This window comes from Corythoichthys intestinalis, chromosome 11 (genome assembly GCF_030265065.1).
Source record: "Corythoichthys intestinalis isolate RoL2023-P3 chromosome 11, ASM3026506v1, whole genome shotgun sequence".
In the NCBI taxonomy this organism is placed as follows: Eukaryota; Metazoa; Chordata; class Actinopteri; order Syngnathiformes; family Syngnathidae; genus Corythoichthys; species Corythoichthys intestinalis.
The window spans coordinates 47,593,789-47,617,264 of record NC_080405.1 but is presented as its reverse complement, the minus strand read 5'-3'; the positions used below and the strand labels follow the sequence as shown (position 1 = coordinate 47,617,264).

Genomic DNA, 23,476 nt, shown 5'->3' with positions numbered 1-23,476 from the left:
TAGATGGCAATATTTAGTCACAATATACAAAGTCACATTTATCCTTTAAGAATTACAAGTGTTTCTATCTGTGGATCCCTCTCACAGAAAGAATGTTAATAATGTAAATGTCATCTTGAGGATTTATTGTCATAATAAACAAATACAGTACTTATGTACTGTATGTTGAATGTATATATTCGTCCGAGTTTTATTCATTTTTTTCTTAATGCATTGCCAAAATGTATATGATCGGGAAAAAATTGGAATTGAATCGGGAGCAAAAAAAAGCACTCGGATCGGGAAATATCGGGATCGGCAGATACTCAAACTAAAACGATTGGGATTGGATCGGGAGCAAAAAAACATGATTGGAACAACCCTAGTTATAGGTCATGTGAGGTAGCTTTTTTTCTGAAATACAAAAAAAAAATATTTGCATCCAAATACGCTGACTCCGGTTTGAATTGACCATTCGCTGCGGCGCGTGGAGATTTTACATTTCCGTGACACGACATGCTGACATGTCTTTTTACGAGGCGCCAAGGTGGTCCCTTCGCGTGGTTGTGTAGTTCGCTTCCCCTTGGAGACTTCAAGACGTTATCTCGCGCACTGTCATGTGAGGAATGTGAGCCTCAACACCCAAAATGGCCTCTCTCCGCTGTCCCTCGTAACAGGATCCGACCAAGAATACCTCAGCAACTCTTAAGAGGGGGAGGCTTTCAAAGCAACCCGAGGGGGAGGTCAGCACTTCAAAGGAATTTCCACTTTGTTTGTTTGAGGGTATAAGATGGATTTTTGTTTCCATTACCTTCATAGGATAGGTCGGAATTTCTAATTGGAAGGATTTTGTCGGGTGATTTGTTAATTTACAGTATTCTAGCTATAGGATTCCCAAATAATTTATTAGAAGGCATCTGAAGTTGAAAATTTACCCGAGTGACGTAATTTTAGCGATGCACATTGTTTTTGTAAAAGTTCAGAAGGTCAGGGTACGGCGTGAAAAGCCATGAACCCCCCACCTCTTTGTCTGACAAGTGAGCAATTGTCACACAAACTAGGCCGTCCTCGCTCGAGGGATTAATTTGTGCTTTTCGCAGCATTTTTGTCTCCAAAACGAGACAAATCCAACAAAGTGCTGCAATCAGAGCATCCCTTAACGCCAAGGTCATGAGCGCCTTTAGATGTTTTGCCCACAAAGACGTTGTATTTTTAGCAGTTGGTCAGACATGTTTCCCTGGAATAGCTTTTTGTTTTCAAACATTATAACGGCTATTCACGAGGTAATCTTACGCTACATCTACACTAGGACAGATAAGTTTCTTCAGGGTATTTTTGCCGACTATTTTTATACCTGTCCACTAGGGGTGTGCCATCTTAGGCACCCCAACATTCAATTTGATCACGATTCAGGGTGCTTCGATTCGATTATTGAACAATGATCACGGTATAGACGATGATCACTATTAGGGCTGCAGCTATTGAATATTTTAGTAATCGAGTAATCGACTGAAAATTCTATGGATTAATCGAGTAATCGGATAAAACATTTTTTTTTAGGTAAAGAGCAATTATTAATATACATGAGAAAACAAGACATTTCATCTAATATTGAACCATTTTCAGTCAATCAATGTCTTTATTTTCGATGTACATTGTTGAAAACGGCCAACAATTGCATCTCAGAGGTGACTGGAATTTTTTAAAAAGACTAATTCACTGCTTTTACTTAAAAAAACTTCTAGATCTTATAAAAAAATATGTATATTTCTTACCTAAAAATGTCATTACACTTGATAACACACATCACTTAAAAGTTAGGTGTTTTTCTCATGTGTTTCAATAGAAACTCCATTTGTGTCAAGCTATTTTTAAGTTCTAGTTAAGTTTTAAGTTAGTCTAAACTGCAAGTCGTGATAGGATTTTGAGTTTTTGCAGTATTCAAAATAAATGTACGTATGATACCTGCTGAATTGGAGCATATTAGGGACCAGTGCTACTTGGTGTTTTATCCAGCAATGACTACTGAGTTAAAATTGACAGTTAGCATTATTTTTTATTTTACACCCTCATCACTCTACAGCGCTATGTTTTCACAGATTAAAGAGCATATGACACAAGAAAAAAAGTCTTAAATGGCATTATTATGTGAATTAGAATCATATTTTGAGACGATTCAACTATATACAACAATTTAGCAAAGCACAGATGACGAGAAATTAGTCTTTTAATCGGCCGGTTAGCCACGCCTACCATTATAGGGCTTTAGCGTCCCCAACAGGTGGATGACGTCAGCGGTAGACTGGGCTTATCGGTTTTACTATTCACCCCATTGAGGGGGAATTATTCAGAACGAGGAAAACGCGACGAAGAGAGCCGCAAAATGTCATTGTTTCAGTCTCTCTACTCCAATATTTTTACAGGATATTCTTTTAATCCAAGTATTTTTCACCAATAGCTATATAAATGGGTTGCGAAGGACCAGTCAGCCCGTCGAGGGGGAACTATTCACAACGAGGAAAACGCGATGAAGAGAGCGGCAAAATGTCATTGTTTCTGTCTCTTTACTTCAATATTTTTACAGGATATTCTTTTTATCGAAGTATTTTCCCCAATTGTTAAATAAATGGCATGGTCATGACAAATAACAGTTTTGTGCTGAATGGAATATGAAATAATAAAAAGGCATTCATTCAGGACGACATGGCAAAATTACTCCATTATGGTCAAAACTGTCGACTTCACCTTTACTGTGGCACCTCCCGAACGATATTTTATGACACCTAAATCGGACATATGTCATTTCCCTTCCCCGGCTTCAGAGAATGTAAACAAACCAGAAGGCGTGACAGCTAGCCGACATGCTAACCCGAACCAAGTGATGTTTCAAAGTCTTCGAAGCGGAAAATCATACATAACTATCCTGGATTATTTGACATGACGATTCGGTTGTCGATTGTCTCCGTGGATCGGCAAACCGCCCGGCGGAGAGCAATTTACAGTTCGTTCCCCGGAGGAGGGTGGCTGGAGTTGTTGTGCAGCTAGCTAACGTGCTGCTGCTAATGAGCATTAGGAGAGCTTTTTACATGCCTATCAATGATCAAACGTAAGTAGTCCTTCATTTAAAGGAAGTTTGTAGTGTTTACTTTGTAATCGCTGTATTCGTATTTGACATAATACAAAACAAGATGTTTACTCACTTCCTCGTAAGTCCAATGGTCCCACAGTAAATATCCACGGTGGATGGGAACCTTTTGAAACTCCAAAAAGGCGCATACGCCTCTCCCTCATACAGAATGATTTTTCTGCAGCCGTTTGGCTGGCGTGATGCGAAAAATAAACGTATTAATCCGCAAAATCAGCTGAATCCTTCGTCCTCATACACAACAGTACACTGTAGCGTGAAGAGGACGTCTTCTACCGTACACGTCACAGCGCCCTCCTCCTCAATGCAAGACCGAAGCCGGAAGTCACTCATTTTCATGGCGCGGGATTCAAAAAACTAAATAAAAATAGCGATCGCTTCCACACACATCCAAGCGGCCCATATCATTCAGGGGCATAAAATACCACGTGTATTATGAAATAAAAATGCTTTTTCGTGTCACGGGCACTTTAAATAAAGCCTGTATGTAAGACACGTGAGCCACGCATCGACAGCGGTCATAATTAATAGAAAACTAGCCCTCCGCAGGGCTAACGTTACGTGAGCGAGTGACGGTAACGTTAATCTTATTTATTAGCGCTATGTGTCTCCTGCTTTAAGATGGCGGCTGTTTACTAACGCCGCCCTGTCTGTCATTTTGCATCTAGTTTACATACATATGATATCTATGAGATGCATCAGAACTTAGCTACCTGCCACAACTGTAGCATCATGTGGGCGTAGTTTTTAGCAACGTCGGCGTAGCTTGTATCGGCTGTCGGCTGCAGTTAAGTTTTTTTTTTTAATTGGTTCTTCCTCAATGCACGTGACGTCAGCGCGTTGTCCCGCATTAAAAGTACTCCGGGCAAAACGTGATGCTTAGAGCTGGCAAAATTAAACGATTCCTCGAGGTGAATAAAATTACTCGGATCAGTTTTTTAACTCGAGTTGCTCGAGTATTCGTTTCAGCTCTAACCAAGATTATCGATGCATCATACATTACTAATTAATAAAGTAGCCAAATTAATTTATGTCCATTATTTATTAAAACTATCCTAATGATTCAACAGGAACAATGGTAATAATCCCCTACAACAAAAAGCTGCCCTTAAACTTTTTTTACACAAGAAATTGCAAAATCATTAACCATTGTAAAGGCAGTACTTGTTTCTCAACATTCCTATACAAAACGATGCTCTTTTTCACTAGAAGGTGCAAAAACATTAGCTATTTCAAACAGCAGTACTTATTTTTCTCAACAATACAATAAAATTTACACCGGTGAAATGAATTCCACATTTTCTGGAAACAAACAAAGTGTCTTTAGAAATAAGACTTCTTTTAACCAATATACTTTGTTTTCACAGATTCCTGTACTATTTCGCATGTTTGTAGTGTTACCGCTGTACTTAATCCTGGTTTTACACGTTCTGCATCCAGAATAACTTGACATGGAAATACAAGTCGCTAATTAGCATAGCGCTCGGCGCTAATTAGTAACATTAACAACAACAATAAAGGCTAAACAGTACAAGAGGGTTCGTGAACTCACTTCTGATAGACGGACACGGGACAAAACACGAGGGACTTTTTCCAATTAACACGACATGAACCTTCTGCTGGACAACTGAAAGACCAGGAGCAACGAACTGTCTCTGTTCCCGTCTCACTCTAAAAACTAACTTGCGCACAGAAGCGCGACCGCCGGTTCCCTGCCTGTCTCATACACAAATTCATTTTCCAGTCTTATGAAAAGGAGTAAATCTCTCGCTCAGTAACCGGCAGCATCCATGATAACGTTGTGCGTGCGTCCGTTAAAGGTGTACGGGCAGCAGACGTATCTTGAATTTCGTTCCGTTTCGAGCGGCTGTCATGAAGTTATTAGGCAAAATCATCGTTTTTGAACATTTATGAATCGTAATCGAACCATCGTACATAGAATGGAGCAACCTCATGTGTTACTTCATCGCCCGCGTGGTTTATCTCTGAACCGGAAACTCATTACTCGCCGGCGGTAAATTGCTAAATCACTACACCTTCTAGACCAGAACTCAGTTTTTTTGATCACTGTTTTTTTCGTGGACACAACTGAACGCATCAAGCGGGAGCGCGAGTGAAGGGAGAGCACGCTTTTACGAGCAGTCGCCGAGTAGTGATTGAAACAAATCTTTAGAATACAACAACGAAAGCCTGACATCGTTTCTTCGGATGTTACAATCAATGCTCAATTGCGCTCTCACCACTTGGAAAATAAGAAATATGGTGTGGCGCTGCGTGTATTTCCTGGAAGCTACAACCAGGAGTGCTTTTGCATAACAGTGGCGATCCTGGAAGTGGCGACAGTTTTGACAGGCACAAATTTCATGGAAAAAAAACTGATTGTGCGGCTCTTTGACTGGGGGTACCACACAGTTCACTTTTCGGGGTTTAATTTTCCTCTACGCATTTTTATATGCTCATATTCAGTCGGTATTGAGTTGGGAAGAGCTAGCCCCGCAGCTGGCTGATCGACGACAGAACGCTGAGACGAGCTCTGTAAGAAAACGCTCATCTCCGCGTAATCCTCGATGGGAGGACCATAAATGGTCACTGGATTGAAGCATATTATTGTGATGTAGTTTGAAGGTTCAATAAAAAATTGTGGAAAAGAAAAGAAGCAGGACTGACACATCGTGATCGTCCCCCTCCTTTGTTTACGATGCCGTCATGCTGTCAATTCTTTGTGCGGCATGACGTCACTTCCTTAGTATCCGATTGTTGTACAGACACACTAGTCTATATTAAGCGGCCGATAATATTAGCCGGCTAACTTATCTGTGTAAGGTCTTGCAAAGATAAGAGGCAGGTTAGTGTAGCCGACATACCTTAGAGTCTAACTAATTACACATTTAATGTCATTATCCGTCCTAGTGTATGAACACATTTTCACCTGTGACTCACAATGCCGAATTGTCAACCACTATATTGATTGTAACTAGGGCTGCAGCTATCGATTATTTTAGTAGTCGATTAATCTATCAATTAGTTAGTTCGAATGATGAAGTAATCAGACTGCGAACATTTAATGCGTTGCAGAATACATTTTAGGAGATGTAAAACAAAGGCTTGCTAAGATTGCACTTTCAAAAGAGCACTAAATTTGAATACAAAGTGTTTCTTCAAAATATACAGAATTGCACTTTCATTAAAAAATAAATACCCGAGCTTAGCCTCAAACGGTATTAAAAAAAAATTAGGTTTTAATTACAACAAAGAACAATTAGCTAAATTGCATAGCAAAGGTCCGCTAGCTTAAATGCTATAAAATGCTAACTTTAAAAAAATAATGGCCTTAAAAAATCGTCCAAACACATATTCCGACAAAAAAACGGCTAAATATACCTATAAACTAAATTACAAATGCTTAAAGAAGCATATTAGCTTAAACAGAAACTTGCCTTATGTTGGTTGCAACTGGAATCAGCCATGTTAAATGAGTGATGACATATTCACTTTTGCCACTAAAGGTCAGTGTATCCATCCAAATCAATAAAACTAAACGCAAACACTTTCCAAAAATACCAATCCAATGCCACTCAAATTAAACGACTACTCGAAGCAATAAAATTTGTTAGAATCTTTTTTTCTAATCGGATTACTCGAGTTAATCGAATAATCGTTGCAGCACTAATTGTAACTGTGTGGCACTGACACTAGTATCGGTACCGATATAGCATTAAAATGAAGCCATTGGTATTGGTGTGTAGTAAAAAATAACGCATCGCTGCTGGGCAATATGTTTACTTCAGCTCAAGTTTCCAACCACCGGTCGCCCTACCCAAGATGGCCACCAGCTACGCAGGCTGCTGGAAAAAAAAGGCACTTGTCACCCTTTCCAAGACTAGGATAGGTGATCAATCGTGTGGTGTCCAATCATTCTTCTGAGATGAATTTATATGCGTTTATCACTCGTATATAGGGCTGCAGCTATCGATTATTTTCGTAGTCAATTAATCGATGAAGTAGTTAGTTCGAATAATCGAGTAATCGACTAAGAAACATGAAAAATTAAAATACCTGAGCTTAGCCTCAAACGGAATAAAAAATAAATTATGATATATGTACAACAAAAGAACAATTGGCTAATTTACATAGCAAAAGTCAGCTAGCTTAAATGCTGTAAAATGCTAACTTAAAAAAAAAAAAAAAAATTTTTTTTTTTAACAATGCTCTTAACAAATGGTTCAGATTCATATTCCCGCAAAAAAACAGCTAAATATACCTATAAACTAAATTACAAATACATTAAAAAGCATTAGCCCAAACAAAAACTTAGCTTACGTTGATCTTAACAGGGAGCAGTTGGATTCAGCCATGTGAAATGAGACAGACCAGTAGACTGTGTATCCACCCTAATCAATAACACTAAATGAAATACTTTCAAAATAAACCATTACAACGCCACTTTAATTAAACGAATACTCGAAGCATCAAAATTTAATTTGAATATTTTTTTCTAATCGAATACTCGAGTTAATCAATTAATCGTTGCAGCACTACTCGGAGACATCAAATTCATTTGAAGTCGGAGGGCTGGAAGGGAATGAACAAACGTTAAAATGCTGCCACCTTCCCACTTCAAATGGATTGGACGTCTAGTGCTGTCAATGGCAACCAGGACCCCAAAAATGGAATTGGTTCAACATTAATTTTAACCTTACAATTTGTACAATACATTTGAATCAGTTGCTGTTGTAATTACATTAATATTCTAGCTACATGGCACTTACCCTTGGAATTGCATTGAGCTTAAGACAAGTATCTATGTATAACATTACAAATTGGAACCCACCGGCCCCAGTAGCTCCATTCTTGTTGAAAGCCTTTGTTAGATTCTTGTCTCTGCTGGCTTAAAAGATGCATGGGAAGCCGCTCGCTATCAGTACTCAGCTTTAAGCCTTAATGAATACGTAGATTGACCATCGGGGTGGCTGTGAATGGGAAGCCTTATGTAATCGATGCCAGCAGACCTCTGTGGTGGTCCTTGATAAGACTGGCACTTTTTCACCAATAGTGAAGGATAGGTCTGTGCTTCATTTAACACACACAATAGGGGAAAAGCTGTTTTGGTATTGATCTTTTACATAAGCGGCCTGGCTTTTGAGGTTATTTTTCTTTTTTTCCCTTTCTAATAAGTCCACCAGGGATTAAGTTGCCTAATGTAGTTGTACAGTACTCCTTCGGCCACAATAGGAATGTGAAGGTCAACACTTACTGTAATTTTCGGACTATAAGCCACTACTTTTTCCCCTTATTTTGAAATCTGCGGCTTAAAAGTCCAGTGCGGCTGATTTGATGATTTATTTTGGTTAATTGGTAACACTTTATTTGACAGCGGCGTCATAAGACTGCCATAAGACCGTCCATAGGCGGAGTTTAAGGGGGGGGCAGGGGGTCTAGGCCCCCCTGGTGGCCGAAAAGTGTCATTGCATGTAATTGACTTTCCTAAATATACAGTATATAAGCAATAAAACAAACAAAAATGAATGAAATGAACAAAAAACGATATTTTTATAATGGGTCAAGATGATTTTTCGAACAGATCATGTGACGAGCACCTTAGACAGTCATTTGCTTTGCATATTATTTAAAGAAAAGAAAAAAAAATAGGGAAGGGCAGTTTTATTTTTCAAATTTTTTTTTAGTGAAAAATTAAGTGTTCAAATGCAAATATTTGAGTTTCAAATATTTTTCTCATTCAAAAACTTTTTTTTTTCCTATGCTTGAATTTTTTTTTTTTTTGATTGAAGTGAATTTTCTTTTGGGAAAAAAAAAATATTTTTTTTTTGAAGCAACTTATTTTTTGATTGAATAATAAAGACACAAATGTCCTAGCCAAAATGTGACTTAAAAAAAAAAAGAATTCAAAGAAAAATAGCTTTTAAATGCATTTTTTTTTTTTTTCAAATTTATTTTTTGCATTCAGACACATTTTTTTTTTTTTTATTGAAGTGACTTTTTTTTTTTTTTAATTGAAAATATATATTTTGATTGAAGCAACTTTTTTTCTGGCATCGAATAATGAAGACCCAAATCTACCTCCATATGGCTCCACCAAGGGGATACAATTTTTGACTGGGGTAACTACATTGGCACGACACCGGTGGGCATACCATATTCAACGGATGACGTTCTTGGCGAAAAGTATAGCTGTCCTGAGCAGCCTGATTTAGAATTCCCCTCAAGAATGCTGAGGAACAAAAAAACGCTCATTTTCAACTTATTATTATAAATATTGTTTTAAGTTAATTTTATTGCTGACACTGCGTTTTGGGGTCATCAACATGTTAGTGTTGACAGCAGGTGTCAGCAGCGGTTGACTGTCTCCCCCAAAGGGAACAGTGATGGCCAAATGAAGCTTCTTGAAGCAATGAAGCTTTGCAGTCAATTGGTTCAAAGCTTCATGGTGGTTAATTTGGTGTTATGCCGCTGTCAAATAAAGTGTTACCGGTTAATATCTTTAGATGTAAACATCCTATAATACAGTACTGATAGCTGCGTCTTATAGTCCAGTGCGGCTTATCTATGAACAAATGCCGTTTTTGTGTCAAATTTGGTGGGCGGCGGCTTATAGTCAGTTGCGGCTTATAGTCCGAAAATTACGGTAATATGTTCTCTATTCTTGTAATAAAAAATACTTTTCCACCGAAACCATTTTTGGCTCCTGATACCAATAATGTCACTGCATTGATACAAAGTTAAGTTTAATGTACAAATAAATATATATTTTTTCTTTTAATGCTACATTTATACATACTCACTTGAATGTAAAGTAATTCTATTGTGGCTTGGTCAGAGACAGCTTAATTTATTGTCTGCTATTGACGGTGCTAGACGTCAAATCCATTTAAATAGTTCTTATATAACGTCTCGGACATGAAGTGCATGATCAGTACTGGTGTGTCCCTTTGTTTGGACCTTCCCAACATGGAGGAAGGGACCTTCCATTGTTTGCACACTTGAGAAATGCTGTAATGCAAGACGCACACACTCGCGGGTAACTGATGACGTCTGGCGTTGCATCAGGGGAAGTTGAAAAGGACATTGGACAAAAGTAGTGCTTGAGACAAATGCGGTACAGCAGTACATTGAGGATTTGTTTGTTGAAGAACATTAAATTAATTTGAACACAAAAATATGCTGTCATAAAACTTTTAGGAAATAGTGTGCAGTATATGTATAGATAGATATCTTATCACTAGGAGTGGGAACCTCTTGGTACCTCACGATACGATTTACGATACAACGCTCACGATAACGATGATATGGCGATACAATTATCGATACATTGGTCAGAAAATCATTCTAAGATATTCTACAAAAAACTAATAACCAGAAAAACAAGCTTCTGCGGTGAATTGGAATGAGTTTATCGCTAGTAGACGTCCAATCCAGTTGAAGTGTGAGGGTATTCATTCGCTGCCATCCCTCCCACTTCAAACGGATTGAACGTCTATGGCCGTCAGTGGCAGCCAATGCAAGGCAATGAGGTCATTTTGGGCCATTTAGGGTCATTTATCTGTTGATTTTCCTTTACTTCCTGTTGATTTTGGGGTATTTTATGGGTCACTTCCTGTTGATTTTGCATTACAGAACTGGAAGTGACCTGGGAATCACCCAAATGAATAGGCAGTGACTCAAACTCAACAGGAAATGACCTGTAAATGCCCTAAAATGAACAGCGAGTGACCTGTAAAAGCCCCGAAAATCGGACCGAATGAGTGTGAATGCTCTGGTTTTGAATGAACCAACGTTCCCAGTCTAAATGGATTGGGCGTCGAGCACTGTCATTGGCAGCCTTTTTTTTTTTTTTTTTTTAAATTGACACCTTTTTAAAACCTTATCTCGATTCTTGACAGGAGCATATCGATAACTTTTTGGGATACAAAGTATCATGATATATCACCATTTCGATATTTTGTCACACCCCTACTTATCACTATGTGGTATAAAAGTGCTGTGAGCCTTTGACTGGAGTTTTTTGAGGTAAGAGCTCCTGCTTGTGAATTGTTTTTTTTCTTTCTTTTGAGATGTGAGCAAAAATTGGACATAGTATTGTGCTTCGATACCAATATTTTTATATTACTATACTATAGTGCAATATCTCAAAGGAGCTATCGATTATTTTAGTAGTCGATTAATCGATGAAATAGTTAATCCGAATAATCGAGTAATCGGATAAGGAACATAAAAAATTAAAATACCTGAGCTGAGCATCAAATGGTATAAAAAATTAATAAATAAGCATCTCAGTACAACAACAGAACAACTGGCTAACATACACAGCAAAAGTCTGCTAGCTTTAATGCTATAAAATGCTAAGGTTTATTTATTTGGTAACACTTTATAATAACTATCCGTTTTACTAGTTAATAGAGCATTAGTAAACTGTTGATAAATGATTTATTGTTGATTTGTGAAGTATTTGTTAACAGTTTGTTAAGCATTTACAGGGTGTTCCAATATGGTCGACCCCATTCTAAATGCCCATGCTAGTTGATGGATCTTAATAAAACTATATACACTTATGTTGAAGGTCGTAAGTTTTATTGGTTAAATATACAAAGAAAAGTACAAATATTTGTTGGTTCTATGGCTGATTTTCATAAATGTGCAACATGAGCGCTGCCTGCAAAATGCCTTATCAAAATGCCTTTTCTTTTGAAGTGAACGGCATTTCTTCACCTGAAAAGATAGAAATGCCAAACGTTACACACAAAAACTTGAAACGTTTCTACACAAACTGTGTTTCAGGTTAAGAACACCCTGTAAATGCTTAACAAACTGTTAACAAATACTTTACAAATCAACAATAAATCAGTTATCAACAGTTTACCAATGATCTATTAACTATAAAACAGATAGTTATTATAAAGTGTTACCATTTATTTTATTTTATTACAATGTTCTTAACAAATGGTTCAGGCAATATACCTATAAATTAACTTAAAAAAAAAAAAAAATTACGAATGCATTTAAAAAACATTAGCTCAAACAAAAACTTAGGTTATGTTGGTCTTAACAGGGAGCAGCTGGATTCAGCCATGTGAAATGAGGCAGACCAGAGGGCAGTTTATCCACCCTAATCAATAAAACGAAATGCAAACACTTTCAAAATAAACCATTACAATGCCACTTTCATTAAATGAATACTCGAAGCAACAAAATTGAATTCGAATATTTTTTTCTCATCGAATACTCGAGTTAATCGATTAATCGTTGCAGCACTAGATCATATGAATCGGGCCGGATCATGTCATTTTCGAAAGATTGGAATCAGGTATAAAAAGATCGGCTTTTTAGATGTATTTTTAATTTTCAAGATTAACTCATTGACTGCCATTGACGGCAATACATGTCCAATCCATTTTGCTCAAGAGGGCTGACAACAATCGTTTGGAATGGAAGCAATGAGGATTAGAGTTTGTGTTTCAGACTTTCAGTCTGCTGATGATATTTTGGCCCTTGAGAATCCTTTGATTTATTTATTTTTTTTCCCAAACAGTGTAGTTTTGATCATCCGCGACAACTGCCAGCCCCGTTTTGGCAACGAGTAGCTTTTAAGTTCAATTTGTTGTAGTATTAGTGTAGTTTGAGGGAGCTTTTCCGACATAAAGGCCACATCCTGGCTGCATTCATGCATCCTTTTCACCATGATAAATATTAACAAGCATTTTTGAGGCAATTGTCACGCTAGGACAGCGAATATTTTAAAAAATGATAATAAACTACTCGTTGGCAGTGGAAAAGATGGTCTCCTTTACATTCTTTCCACAAAACCCATCTCAAAACTATTGGAGAGCGAAGCCATAATTGATGGGTTGACATTTCTACTCTCGGCTTGTTGTGAGTAGTGGTAGAGACTCATTGTCATAGAATTGGACAAGGCTGCCATCTAGTGGACTCTTGTCTTAACGCCATTGTAAACTCCTTGGGGCATAGTAAATTAGCACTAATACTTTCCATCATAAGTTTGATTTGTGGCATGCTGTTGGAATTATTATTATTTTTTGGATGGGAAAAAATGCATTCATATTATTTAGAGAACCTTTAAATTGTAACGTAACAGATTTTTTTTTTTTTTTTTTTGTGAAGAAAAAGTAAACTATCTTAAAGGGATCCACAGATAGAAAGACTTGTAGTTCTTAAAAATAAACGTTACTTTGAGTTAAAATAATTTGATCTTGAAACCCCTCTGGATATTTTCGTTTTTAATTTAAGTTATAAAGTAAGTTTAACTCGTAGGTCACCATTGTTGTTGACGTCGCAGGGCGGTGATGTCACATGGTTACGCTGCCGGGCTACCAGAGGATGACTCTAGCGACATAAATCTAGCGACATAAAGATGTCATCTGTTCAACACTTTCTATTTTAATCCAAGAGAAACATTAATGAGCATGACAGGACTGTCGATATTAGACAAAACAAGCAGCAAAAGCCAAATGACCAGGAAAGACTGGATGAAACGAGACAAAAGTAGGGAAAAAAATGTCTGCGAAACGTCCTGCAAGAGGCGAATTTGACACCCAAAGTACTACCGTGCGCTTTCAGCATGTTTTGTTTCAATGCATACAGACAGAACTCACTAAAGATGCCTTAAGAAAATACTTAAACGTAGTAATATCAAATAAGTGTGTTTTGAATATGCTACATGACTAATGTGGTCAACAGATCAACAATCTGCTTTGAAGCTACCACAAGAAAACAATGCTTAAAAAGTATGAGAGGGAAACACATGCAAAAAGTATTTTGAGGCAATGAAAAGGTAATAAAAACTCAATAAAAACACAAACAGTAAGAAGTCGCCGCTTTTAACCGATTAGCGCATGTGTTGGACGTCTGACCGAGTAGAAGGAATTGCAGTAACCCGGCAGTATTTGTTGAGTGACAGTGATAATCTACGTCATCACCCCGCGCGTCCATTGCACACGTAAAACATGGCGCCCCCGTAGGTGAAAACTAGTACTAAATATTATAGATTTTTAAATCAGTGGCAATATTTTATGTGTTTCTAATAACATATTATAACAATTGTGGCTTATTAGAGCCTGCAAGTCTTTACGTTCCTGGTCTTTAAGAAGGAAAGTATGAACTTAATTCACAATGAAGGAATGTGACCTTCTAGCCAGACTGCCAGAATCGCGCCAGCCGAACCGCCGGACCCGCGCTAGCGCAGCTCCAACGACCCGGGCCGGCGACAATCTGACAATCCGGCCAGAAGGCCAAACTCCACGCGTTCGCCTTACTCCCAACCCTTTGCACTGGCTCTTATTTTGAAAGCTGGAAAAAGGCTCATCGAGAGCAAGTTGTCAATTTATTCGGGTTGACAGCGATCAAACAGCAAGGCGAAACACTCAGGCGAAGTCACCATATCACATGTCAACAAAAGGTTCCCGAGAAAAATGGCCAAGATTAGTTAAACATTCTGTCTTTTGAGGGCTCTCGCGGGGCGAGCTGTGGGCAGGAAGAAATGTGTGTTTAGGATTACTGTCTGTTAGTGGATTGGACAGGAGGATTCAGGAGTTACTGTTGTCCGGGCAACAGTGGTTGTGGATTTTGCCACCTCAGCGTCAAGGGGCTCTTGGGAGTCTTATCAGTCGTGTTATCAGTTAGACGTTGGGCGTTCTCTGGTGTTCCTTGTGTTGGGACAGAGCGCCCCGCCATTTGTTCTGGACTGTCCGGGAGAACTGATTGCGAGAGTTGGTGGTGCAGACGTGGGCTTGTCAGCATCAATCTTGCTCAGTCAGTTGCATGACGCACATGTTGGGCTTCCATGATAAGAAGGCATCATGTATCTTTTATGCTGTATTTCCTTAAACTATGGTATGAGTGCTATTTATTTTAAATTGATTGTGTTAGAGTAATACCAACAGTCGATCGGTAAATACGAGAAAAGATACGATTCCCTGATTGATTATATTAAATGTGTCAGAATAATGCAAACAGTTAGGCGGTGCCTACGAGAAAAGGTACTATCTCCTTCAACAAGAATTAATTCATACCGTAATGATATTGTTTTCATTCATAAATTCAGCCCTCTAATACACCTATTGTTCTTAACTAGTGCTGCAACGATTAATCGATTAACTCGAGTATTTGATTAGAAAAAAAATATTCCAATTAAATTTTCCTGCAACGTTTAATCGATTAATTAAAGTGGCATTGTAATGGTTTGATTTTTGAAAGTGTTTACCTTTAGTTTCATTGATTTGGGTGGATACACTGCCCTCTAGTCTGTCTCATTTCACATGGCTGAATCCAGCTGCTCCCTGTTAAAACCAATATAAGCTAAGTTTTTGTTTGAGCTAATGTTTTTTTTTTTTTTTTAATGCATTGGTAATTTAAAGGTATATTTAGCCATTTTTTGCGGGAACATGTGTTTTAACTATTTGTTAAGAGCATTGTTAAATAAAAAACAAACAAAAAAACATTGGCATTTTATAGCATTTAAACTAGCGGACTTTTGCTATGTAAGTTAGCCAATTGTTCTTTTGTTGTACATATATCCTCATTCATTTTTTTTTTTTTTTACCGTTTGAGGCTCATGTCAGGTATTTTAATTCTTTATGTTCCTTATCCGATTACTCGATTATTCGAACTAACTAGTTCATCGATTAATCGACTACTAAAATAATCGATAGCTGCAGGCCTATTCTTGACCTTTTAGTAATCTCTACAGTGGACAATCAACGTCTATTCAAAAGTTATAATTAACTTATCTCATTCACTTCCAGACCAGTTCTAAGAGTATGTGTTGTGGTAGTTAGTGAAAGAGGGAAATTGATATTAAAAACACCTATTGACTAGAACTAGAGCTGGATGATTACATCCAATACATTTTAACTAGGAGTTAAAATCCATTTGGATGTCTATTGCTTTTAATGGCAGTCAAAGATTTTAACTATGTGAGGTCACAAAACAACCCAGTTAAAATCCAGTTGGACGTCTATTGCTTTTAATAGCAGTCAAAGATTTTAACTATGTGAGGTCACAAAACAACCCAATAATAATAATTCCTGGAGCAAATAACACCCCGGCCACACTTAATTGAGTTTGTCTTTAGTTGCCTTTTTCAAAAAAATATATAAATTCAATTTGAAAAATATCAAAATAAAAAATTATCAAAAGAATGAAGACTAAAATGTGCATTTTTAAGCCTCATGATCATCCTCAAAGTTGAAGTTGTTCTATTTGCCAGCAGATGGTAGTAGCTAACTGAACCTTGCTCCTGCTGTGATTAAAATTCAGTGTAGTTGTGGGACTGTTGGGAGCGGCTGTGATGTAAGTGAGCCATCCGGAATGAAATCATTTCGCTCACTGTTCATTCCTTTGCAGCCAACTCCATTTTTCAGGACTTTACCTTCTGACCCCTTTAGAAGAAAAGTACATTACTTGCTTTCAGCCAGGGAGGATAACATGGCTTAACATGGCCATTATACAGTTAGGGTAACCTCTTTTACTCAGAAATCCTAGAAAATAAGCACATCAGCTGTGAGGAAAGAACTCATTTATCGCCTTTGCAGCGGTAGAATACAATGGTGTCAAGAGTTTTTAGGGATGTGAGCTGATGTTTGAGCAAAAATTTTAGATGGTATTGAACTCAATTGCACAGTCGCATCAGTTTGTAGGACAGTTTTCAAACTGCACATAAAGCAAAGAAAATTAGCCACAACTTACATCAACGTGATGATTGGCAGAATACTCGCTTCTTAGCATATTGAATAGCTGCAGCCGTAGTTTACCCCATACACAAGCGGTCAGTGCCCCTGTATGTGTGTGCATCAACACAGTGAAGTGTTTCACCTCTCACTTGGATCCAGTCCCAAAAACCCCCGCTAACAGTCACTGGTTCATTATATAAAGACTTTGAAAAGGGACTTTATATGCACTCCTCTATGATATAGTGCTCACCATAGAGTACGTTCACTTATAAATGTTACTATGAGGCGGCGTGTTGTTGGCTTTGTAGCTGTTTGAATGCACCTTTGTCCACATGGGTGTGCTGAAGAAGTGCTTAGTCATGCTAAGCTTCTCATAAGAAATCATGTGAAGCAAATGAAGCCATTCAAGATGAATCTTAACTCATTGAATGTCAATGACACTGGCAGTGATAGATCTCGTTATCATTTTGACAGCCCTACCAACTCAAAAAGATTATGCAGCTATTGTCTTTAAATGCACAGAAATATGACTATTCACTGCCAGTTCTCACAGTTAAAATTTAAAAGTGGGGATGTCACCGCCCAGATATCAGACCAATGATGAAAAGATGATGGATCAACATTCCGCTGTCGATCTTTTATCGTAGAATCAAGTCTCTTTTGCACCCTCACTTAATGTTGTTTCAACGTTGAAATCCTTACAAATTTAAACATCATGTCGATTATTAATAATATTGGAACGACGCTGAATCAATGTTGTTTTTGACCAAAACGCCTGCTCATCCATAATTCAATGACTTTTCAATCATATTTCCAGGTCGATCATAAATCAAGTATTTGTCAACATTAGTTCATCAACTGTAAAACAATGTTAACCCAACCATCGCCTGACATACCATAGAACAACGTTGTTTCAACGTCACTTGATGTCAACCATCCTGATGATGGAAAATCAACGTTTATTCAATGTCAGTCTGCTATCTGGGCAATTTTTTCACGAGATCAGAAATTGGGCCCGATCATGTCATATTCTGAGGATCTGAATGGGGTAAAGAAGATAGGGTTAACAAAAAAAAAAATTTTTTTTTTAAGTATTAACTTATTGGCTGCCATTGACGGCGATAGATCCATTCCATTTTAACATAGAGGGCTGGCAGTAGTACTGAAACGATGAATCGATTAACTCAGGTAATTCGATTAGAAAAAAGATTCGAATTACATTTTGCTGCTTCGAGTATTTGTTTAATTAAAATAGCATTGTAATGGTTTGTTTTGAAAGTGTTTGCATTTAGTTTTATTGATTTAGGTGGCTACACTGCCCGCTAGTGGTAACAGTGAATACGACATAACTCATTTCACATGGTTGAATTCAGCTGCTCCCTGTTAAAACCAACATAAGGTTAGGTTTTGTTTTTGTGCTAATATTTTTTTTAAATGATTTCGTAATTTAGTTTATAGGTATATTTAGCTGTTTTTGTGGGAATATGTGTTTGAACCATTTGTTAAAAGCATTGTGAAAAACAAAAAAAAGCATTTTACCGCATTTAAGATCGCGGACTTTTGCTATGTAAGTTAGCCAATTGTTCTTTTGTTGTAGTTAGATCATTTATTTTTTTATACCGTTTGAGGCTCAGCTCAGGTATTTTAATTTTTTTATGTTTCTTATCAGATTATTCGAAGAAACTAGTTCGTCGATTATAATCGATAACTGCAGTCTTAGCTGGCAGTGATCAAATGATCACAGGATTGGAATCTGGTGTAAAAGATTGTGTTTTTTTAAAATCTGTTTATTTTCAAGTATTGACTCATTGCAGCCAATGACAGGACTGCCAGCCAACCAGTCAAACTGGACGTATGTCGGCATCATTGGCAGTGAATCATGATCGCTTGAAATGGTTTTGATGTCTATAAATGTAAATGGCAATGAGTGAGTTAAGGGCAACCACTGCCGTACTGAATTAATGTATATGAATTTATTTAGGCATATGCCGATATGAGATTTTGACGTTATGATAACCTTAAGCAAAAAAACTGTGGTTTCACGGTATCACTGTATTGCAATTATAGCTTTAAAATGTGTTATTTTGAGATGTATGGGTTAATTTTTTTTTTTTTTTAATTCCATTGAACAGATTTTTTTTCACAAATTTGCAAATTGGAACATCAACACAAATATAATGTTTCAATTAATAAAATAACAAAAAATAAATAACTCAAATATTTAAAATAAAATCGAAATAAATGGAACTTATAGACTAAACCCACAGCCACAGCTCAAATTGCTCAACATTAGAACAAGAACCCTAATATATAATCAAATTGGTTTCATGGAGAACACATATCACTATTAATATTAATTAGTTAAATATTAATGGAGAGCGAGAGTAAGAGACAGAGCGTATCTGTATTTGCACATTATGCATACACACCCACCCTCTCTCAACACAGAAAGTCGCTAGAGAGCAAAAACACCACAGGCTGTATGACAAAAATGTTATTTTGAACAGATGTTTACAATGGCAAAAGACTACAAAAGTAGGCCAATGGTAGAGAGGAAACTAGTTAGCCGTCTTAGCATGCTAACTAGCCACGTTATCTGCCTCGTTAACAAGCTTACTTTATAGTTATATTTGTTTTTACCGTCGCTAGACACACTAAACCAACTGGAGTGAACTCTCGTCGCTAGTGGGAAACATTCATGACAGCATTTACTTACCTTAAATTTTGTGTAAAGTGACGGATGATGGTCACGTAAATGTGAAATCACGTTGAAGGTGTTGCTTCCCATGGCAAACACCCTCTGCAAGAATGTCGACTGTCTTTCCTCCTCTAAGCCGTCGCCGTCTTGTTACTTTTCGGTAGCTGAAGTACTCCCATACTAGTGACTGTCTTTTTTGAGGGGGGAAACAGCTCAGGTGGAGTGTCACTGACATGACACCTAATACATTTCTGAGGTATCGGAGTGGGACTAGGCCAATCCTCAAAATCAGGTGACTGATTTGGACTAACTTGCAAAAACATTCATTAATCAGAACTGTATTTTCTCCTTAGAATGACATTTAATGTTAATTTTGTGTTTCCCATAGGACCTGGAAATTGTGTACTCCTACCTTCACGGCATGGAAGCCTTATCCAATCTACGGGAGCACCAGTTGAGGTAGGTGTTGAGTTCTACTATAATTAATTCCAAATTGTTGTTAAAGGCTGATGTTGAACTAGAGAAACATGGGAGGGAGAGCGATGAAAACAACGCTGTCAACCTTTTGAACTCATAAAAATGTAAGGGTTTCATTTCATTGCAGCATGTAAGCCACCAATGATTGTTGCCAAGGAGTACTGTTTGACTTTGAACATAACTGTAATGCCTCATTCTTGTGGTTTGGACTGTGTTGATTTGAATGAAGCGGCTTCAAATTTGTATCTCGTGCTAGTGCACATGCTTTCCGTTTAAAGCGGCTGTTGAGCTACTGTAAATGTTTCATCCGCATTTGCAGACACACACGCACAATAAGTATGGTGTCAATGCAAATTGAAGTGCAAAACTGGCAAACTATGCTCCATGTTTTTGTACAAAATAGTAATTGAGTATTCTATTGAAAATTCCATCAACTAACTCATTCACTCCCAGCCATTTTCACCGGAGCAAGGCCCTTCGCTCCCGGCCGTTTTATTGGATTTTGACTGATTTTGCAAGGCCCACAGAAAATTCTGTTCTATTGCTATATAAACATGGAACACACCAAAAGAAAGATTAGACTCTCTTCTTTCAGCAGAAAAAAAGTTAGTTCATATCTTTTTCCATTCTTTAGAAATCAGCATTAGAGAATAGCTTTGTTTGAGCAATTTTCCAATTTCTGATGAAAAAACAGAGAAATTGAGCTTTTTGTGAAAGCATACATTTCAAACATAACTTTGACTTTAACACAGCTATTTTTTGCTTTAGTTACATCCCAAACATCTGAGTAATGTTTTCCTTTTACAAAATAACACAAACAACAAGACAAATAGAGCTTTTGATAGCAAAGTAACAATTTATTTACACATAACTGAGAGATGAGGCTGTTGTCACCGCGACAGCCAGGTAAACTTTCCCCTCATCACTGCCTGTCTCATAAAGATGGATTTTTTTGAGTCTCTGCGGGGTCTGCTCGGCGAGAAGCACGGACTCAACGGCATCGTCCGCTGCACTGGTGGTCCCGGTCGTTCTGCTCGTTCGTCCAGCGCCTGGCATCCTGCCGTCGGCGCTCCGACCGTGCGGCCCGGCCGTTCATTGCCGTTGAATCGGGTTGGAGGGTCTTACGCTACTGCCCTCCAGTGGCCAGTTTTATTGCTTTAAAAGGGATTTTCAGCTTTGTGGTCTGGAGCTCAGTCGAATCAGAACCCAGAGATGTCTCTTATGGAAAAAAAAAGACGTAAAAGACGTATAAATACGTCTTTGGGACACTGAAACAATTAAAAATAGAACGTATTTATACGTTTTGGGAGCAAATGAGTTAATTCAGTAATCGGATAAAACATTTTTTAGGTAAAGAGCAATTATAAGTATTCATGAGAAAACAAGACATTTCACCTAATATTGAACCATTTTTAGACAATGTCTTTATTTCAGATGTACTGTATATTAAGCCTGAACGATATATTGTTTAAACATTGCCATCGCGATGTGTGCGTGCACGATAGTCCCATCGCAAGCACGTGCCATAGTTTTTTTTTTTTTTTTTTTTTAATCCACATACGCCTTGCTTTCTACTCTGCGCACAGCCTCACACCCTCCCTCTCCCAGCCCTTTGTTCTTCACAGTCACTGCAGCACTTGCTTATTAAAGTTAACGATGCTCGTTGTCTTTGATCTTGCCAAAGAAGCGGACATCAGAGCGGAGCAATGTGTCAATCATCGTTTAACTTGTTAAACAGTTTCTGCAAGGAAGCCGCGCTGGAATGAATCTGTGTGTGTGTGTGGAGATGTTGGAGACATATAAAATAAATGCCAGAAGTGATCATGAGGAGTTTGAAATTTCTACATGTCACTCCAAGAGTCACCGCTAAGGTAGATAAACAGAAGCATTTAATAAAGCCAAGCATTCTTCTACTACAGTACTTTTTTCCTATTCAAAATGATTTGGTTGCATAGTTATGTTTAAACTGATCATAATCATGACATTTGAAGTGCCTAAAAAACATTTATTTATATACATTTTTTAAATCACTTTGGGGGAAAGAGTGAATAAATACATTGAGCGCAAAAAACAAACACACACAAAAAAAAAAAAAAAGTTGGGGGGGTGCGCTACTTTGCGGTTTTTCACTTATCACGGCGGGTTCTGGTCTCCATTAACCACGAAAAACGAGGGATCACTGTACACTGTGGTGATGGTGAGTCATCCAAAGTCTTTCCAAACAGTTATTCAAGTCATCTAGTGAAAATGTGGGGGGGGGGGGGGGGGGAATAATAATATCGCAATATAATATCGCAATATATCGCAAACCCCCAAAAAATCGAAATAATACTTTTTTTCCAGTATCGTTCAGGCCTACTGTATATTGTTGAAAAACGCCAAGTGTTAATTGAATTTCCATTCGTTTTTAAGTTCTAGTGAAGTTTTAAGTTTGTCTTTTGTAAGTCCTGATAGGATTTTGAGTTTTTGAAGTGTTGAAAATAATATATAATACCTGCTGTATTGGAGAACATTAAGCACCAGTGCTACCTGGTGTTTTATCCATTAATGACAACCAAGCTAAAATTGAAAGTTAGCTTTATATATTTTTATTTTCCACCCTCATCACTCTACAGCACCTTTTTTTTTTTTTTTTTTTGGTACAGATTAAATAAAACCTGAATAAAAGACGTTAGCCACGCATGGACAGTAGTCATAATAAACTCATTCACTCTCAGCCATTTTCACCAGAGCAAGGCCCTTCGCTCCCAGCCGTTTTACTGAATTTTGACTGATTTTGCAAGGCCCACAAAAAATTCTGTTCTATTGCTATATAAACATGGAACCCACCAAAAGAAAAATTACTGTTTCAGCGGAAAAAAAGTAAATTCATATCTTTTTCCATTCTTTAGAAATCAGCATTAGAAAATAGCTTGGGTTTGAGCAATTTTCCAATTTCTGATGGAAAAAAACGGAGAAAATGAGCTTTTTGTAAACGCATACATTTCAAATATAACTTTGACTTTAACACAGCTATTTTTTGCATTAGTTACATCCCAAACATCTGAATGTTTTCCTTTTACAAAATATCATATAGAACAAGACAAATAGAGCTGTTGATAGCAAAGCAACAATTTATTTGCACATTACAACTGAGAGATGACGCTGCTGTCGCCAAGATGACGCCGTTGTCGTCGCGTCAGCCGTGTAAACTTTTCCCTCATCTTTGTCTCACAAAGATGGATTATTTTTGAGTCTCTGCGGGGTCTGCTTAAAGAGCCCGCTGCACCGTGGTCCCAGTTGTTTTGCTCAGTCGTCCAGCGCCTGGCATTCCAGGCATCCTCTCGGTCGTTTTTTTCGGTCGTCCGCCGCCTGGCATCATGCCACCAGCGTTCTGACCGTGCTGCCCGGCCTTTTGTTGCTGTTGAATCTGGTTGCGGGTCTTACGCAATGCGCTACTTCCCTCCAGTGGCCAGTTTTATTGCTTTAAAATGGGTT

At 37.8% G+C, this 23,476-nt stretch overlaps 1 protein-coding gene across 7 annotated transcripts in view; it reads left to right on the top strand.

Annotated features, from left to right (window-relative positions):
* Nucleotides 1-23,476, top strand: part of rapgef2b (Rap guanine nucleotide exchange factor 2b) — a 247,410-nt gene that overhangs the window by 57,803 nt on the left and 166,131 nt on the right. For all 7 annotated transcript variants that reach the window (XM_057849822.1, XM_057849819.1, XM_057849816.1 and 4 more), the window contains exon 2: nucleotides 19,911-19,981. In XM_057849822.1, the coding sequence (XP_057705805.1) occupies nucleotides 19,911-19,981 (71 nt within the window). The remainder of the gene's footprint in view (nucleotides 1-19,910; nucleotides 19,982-23,476) is intronic.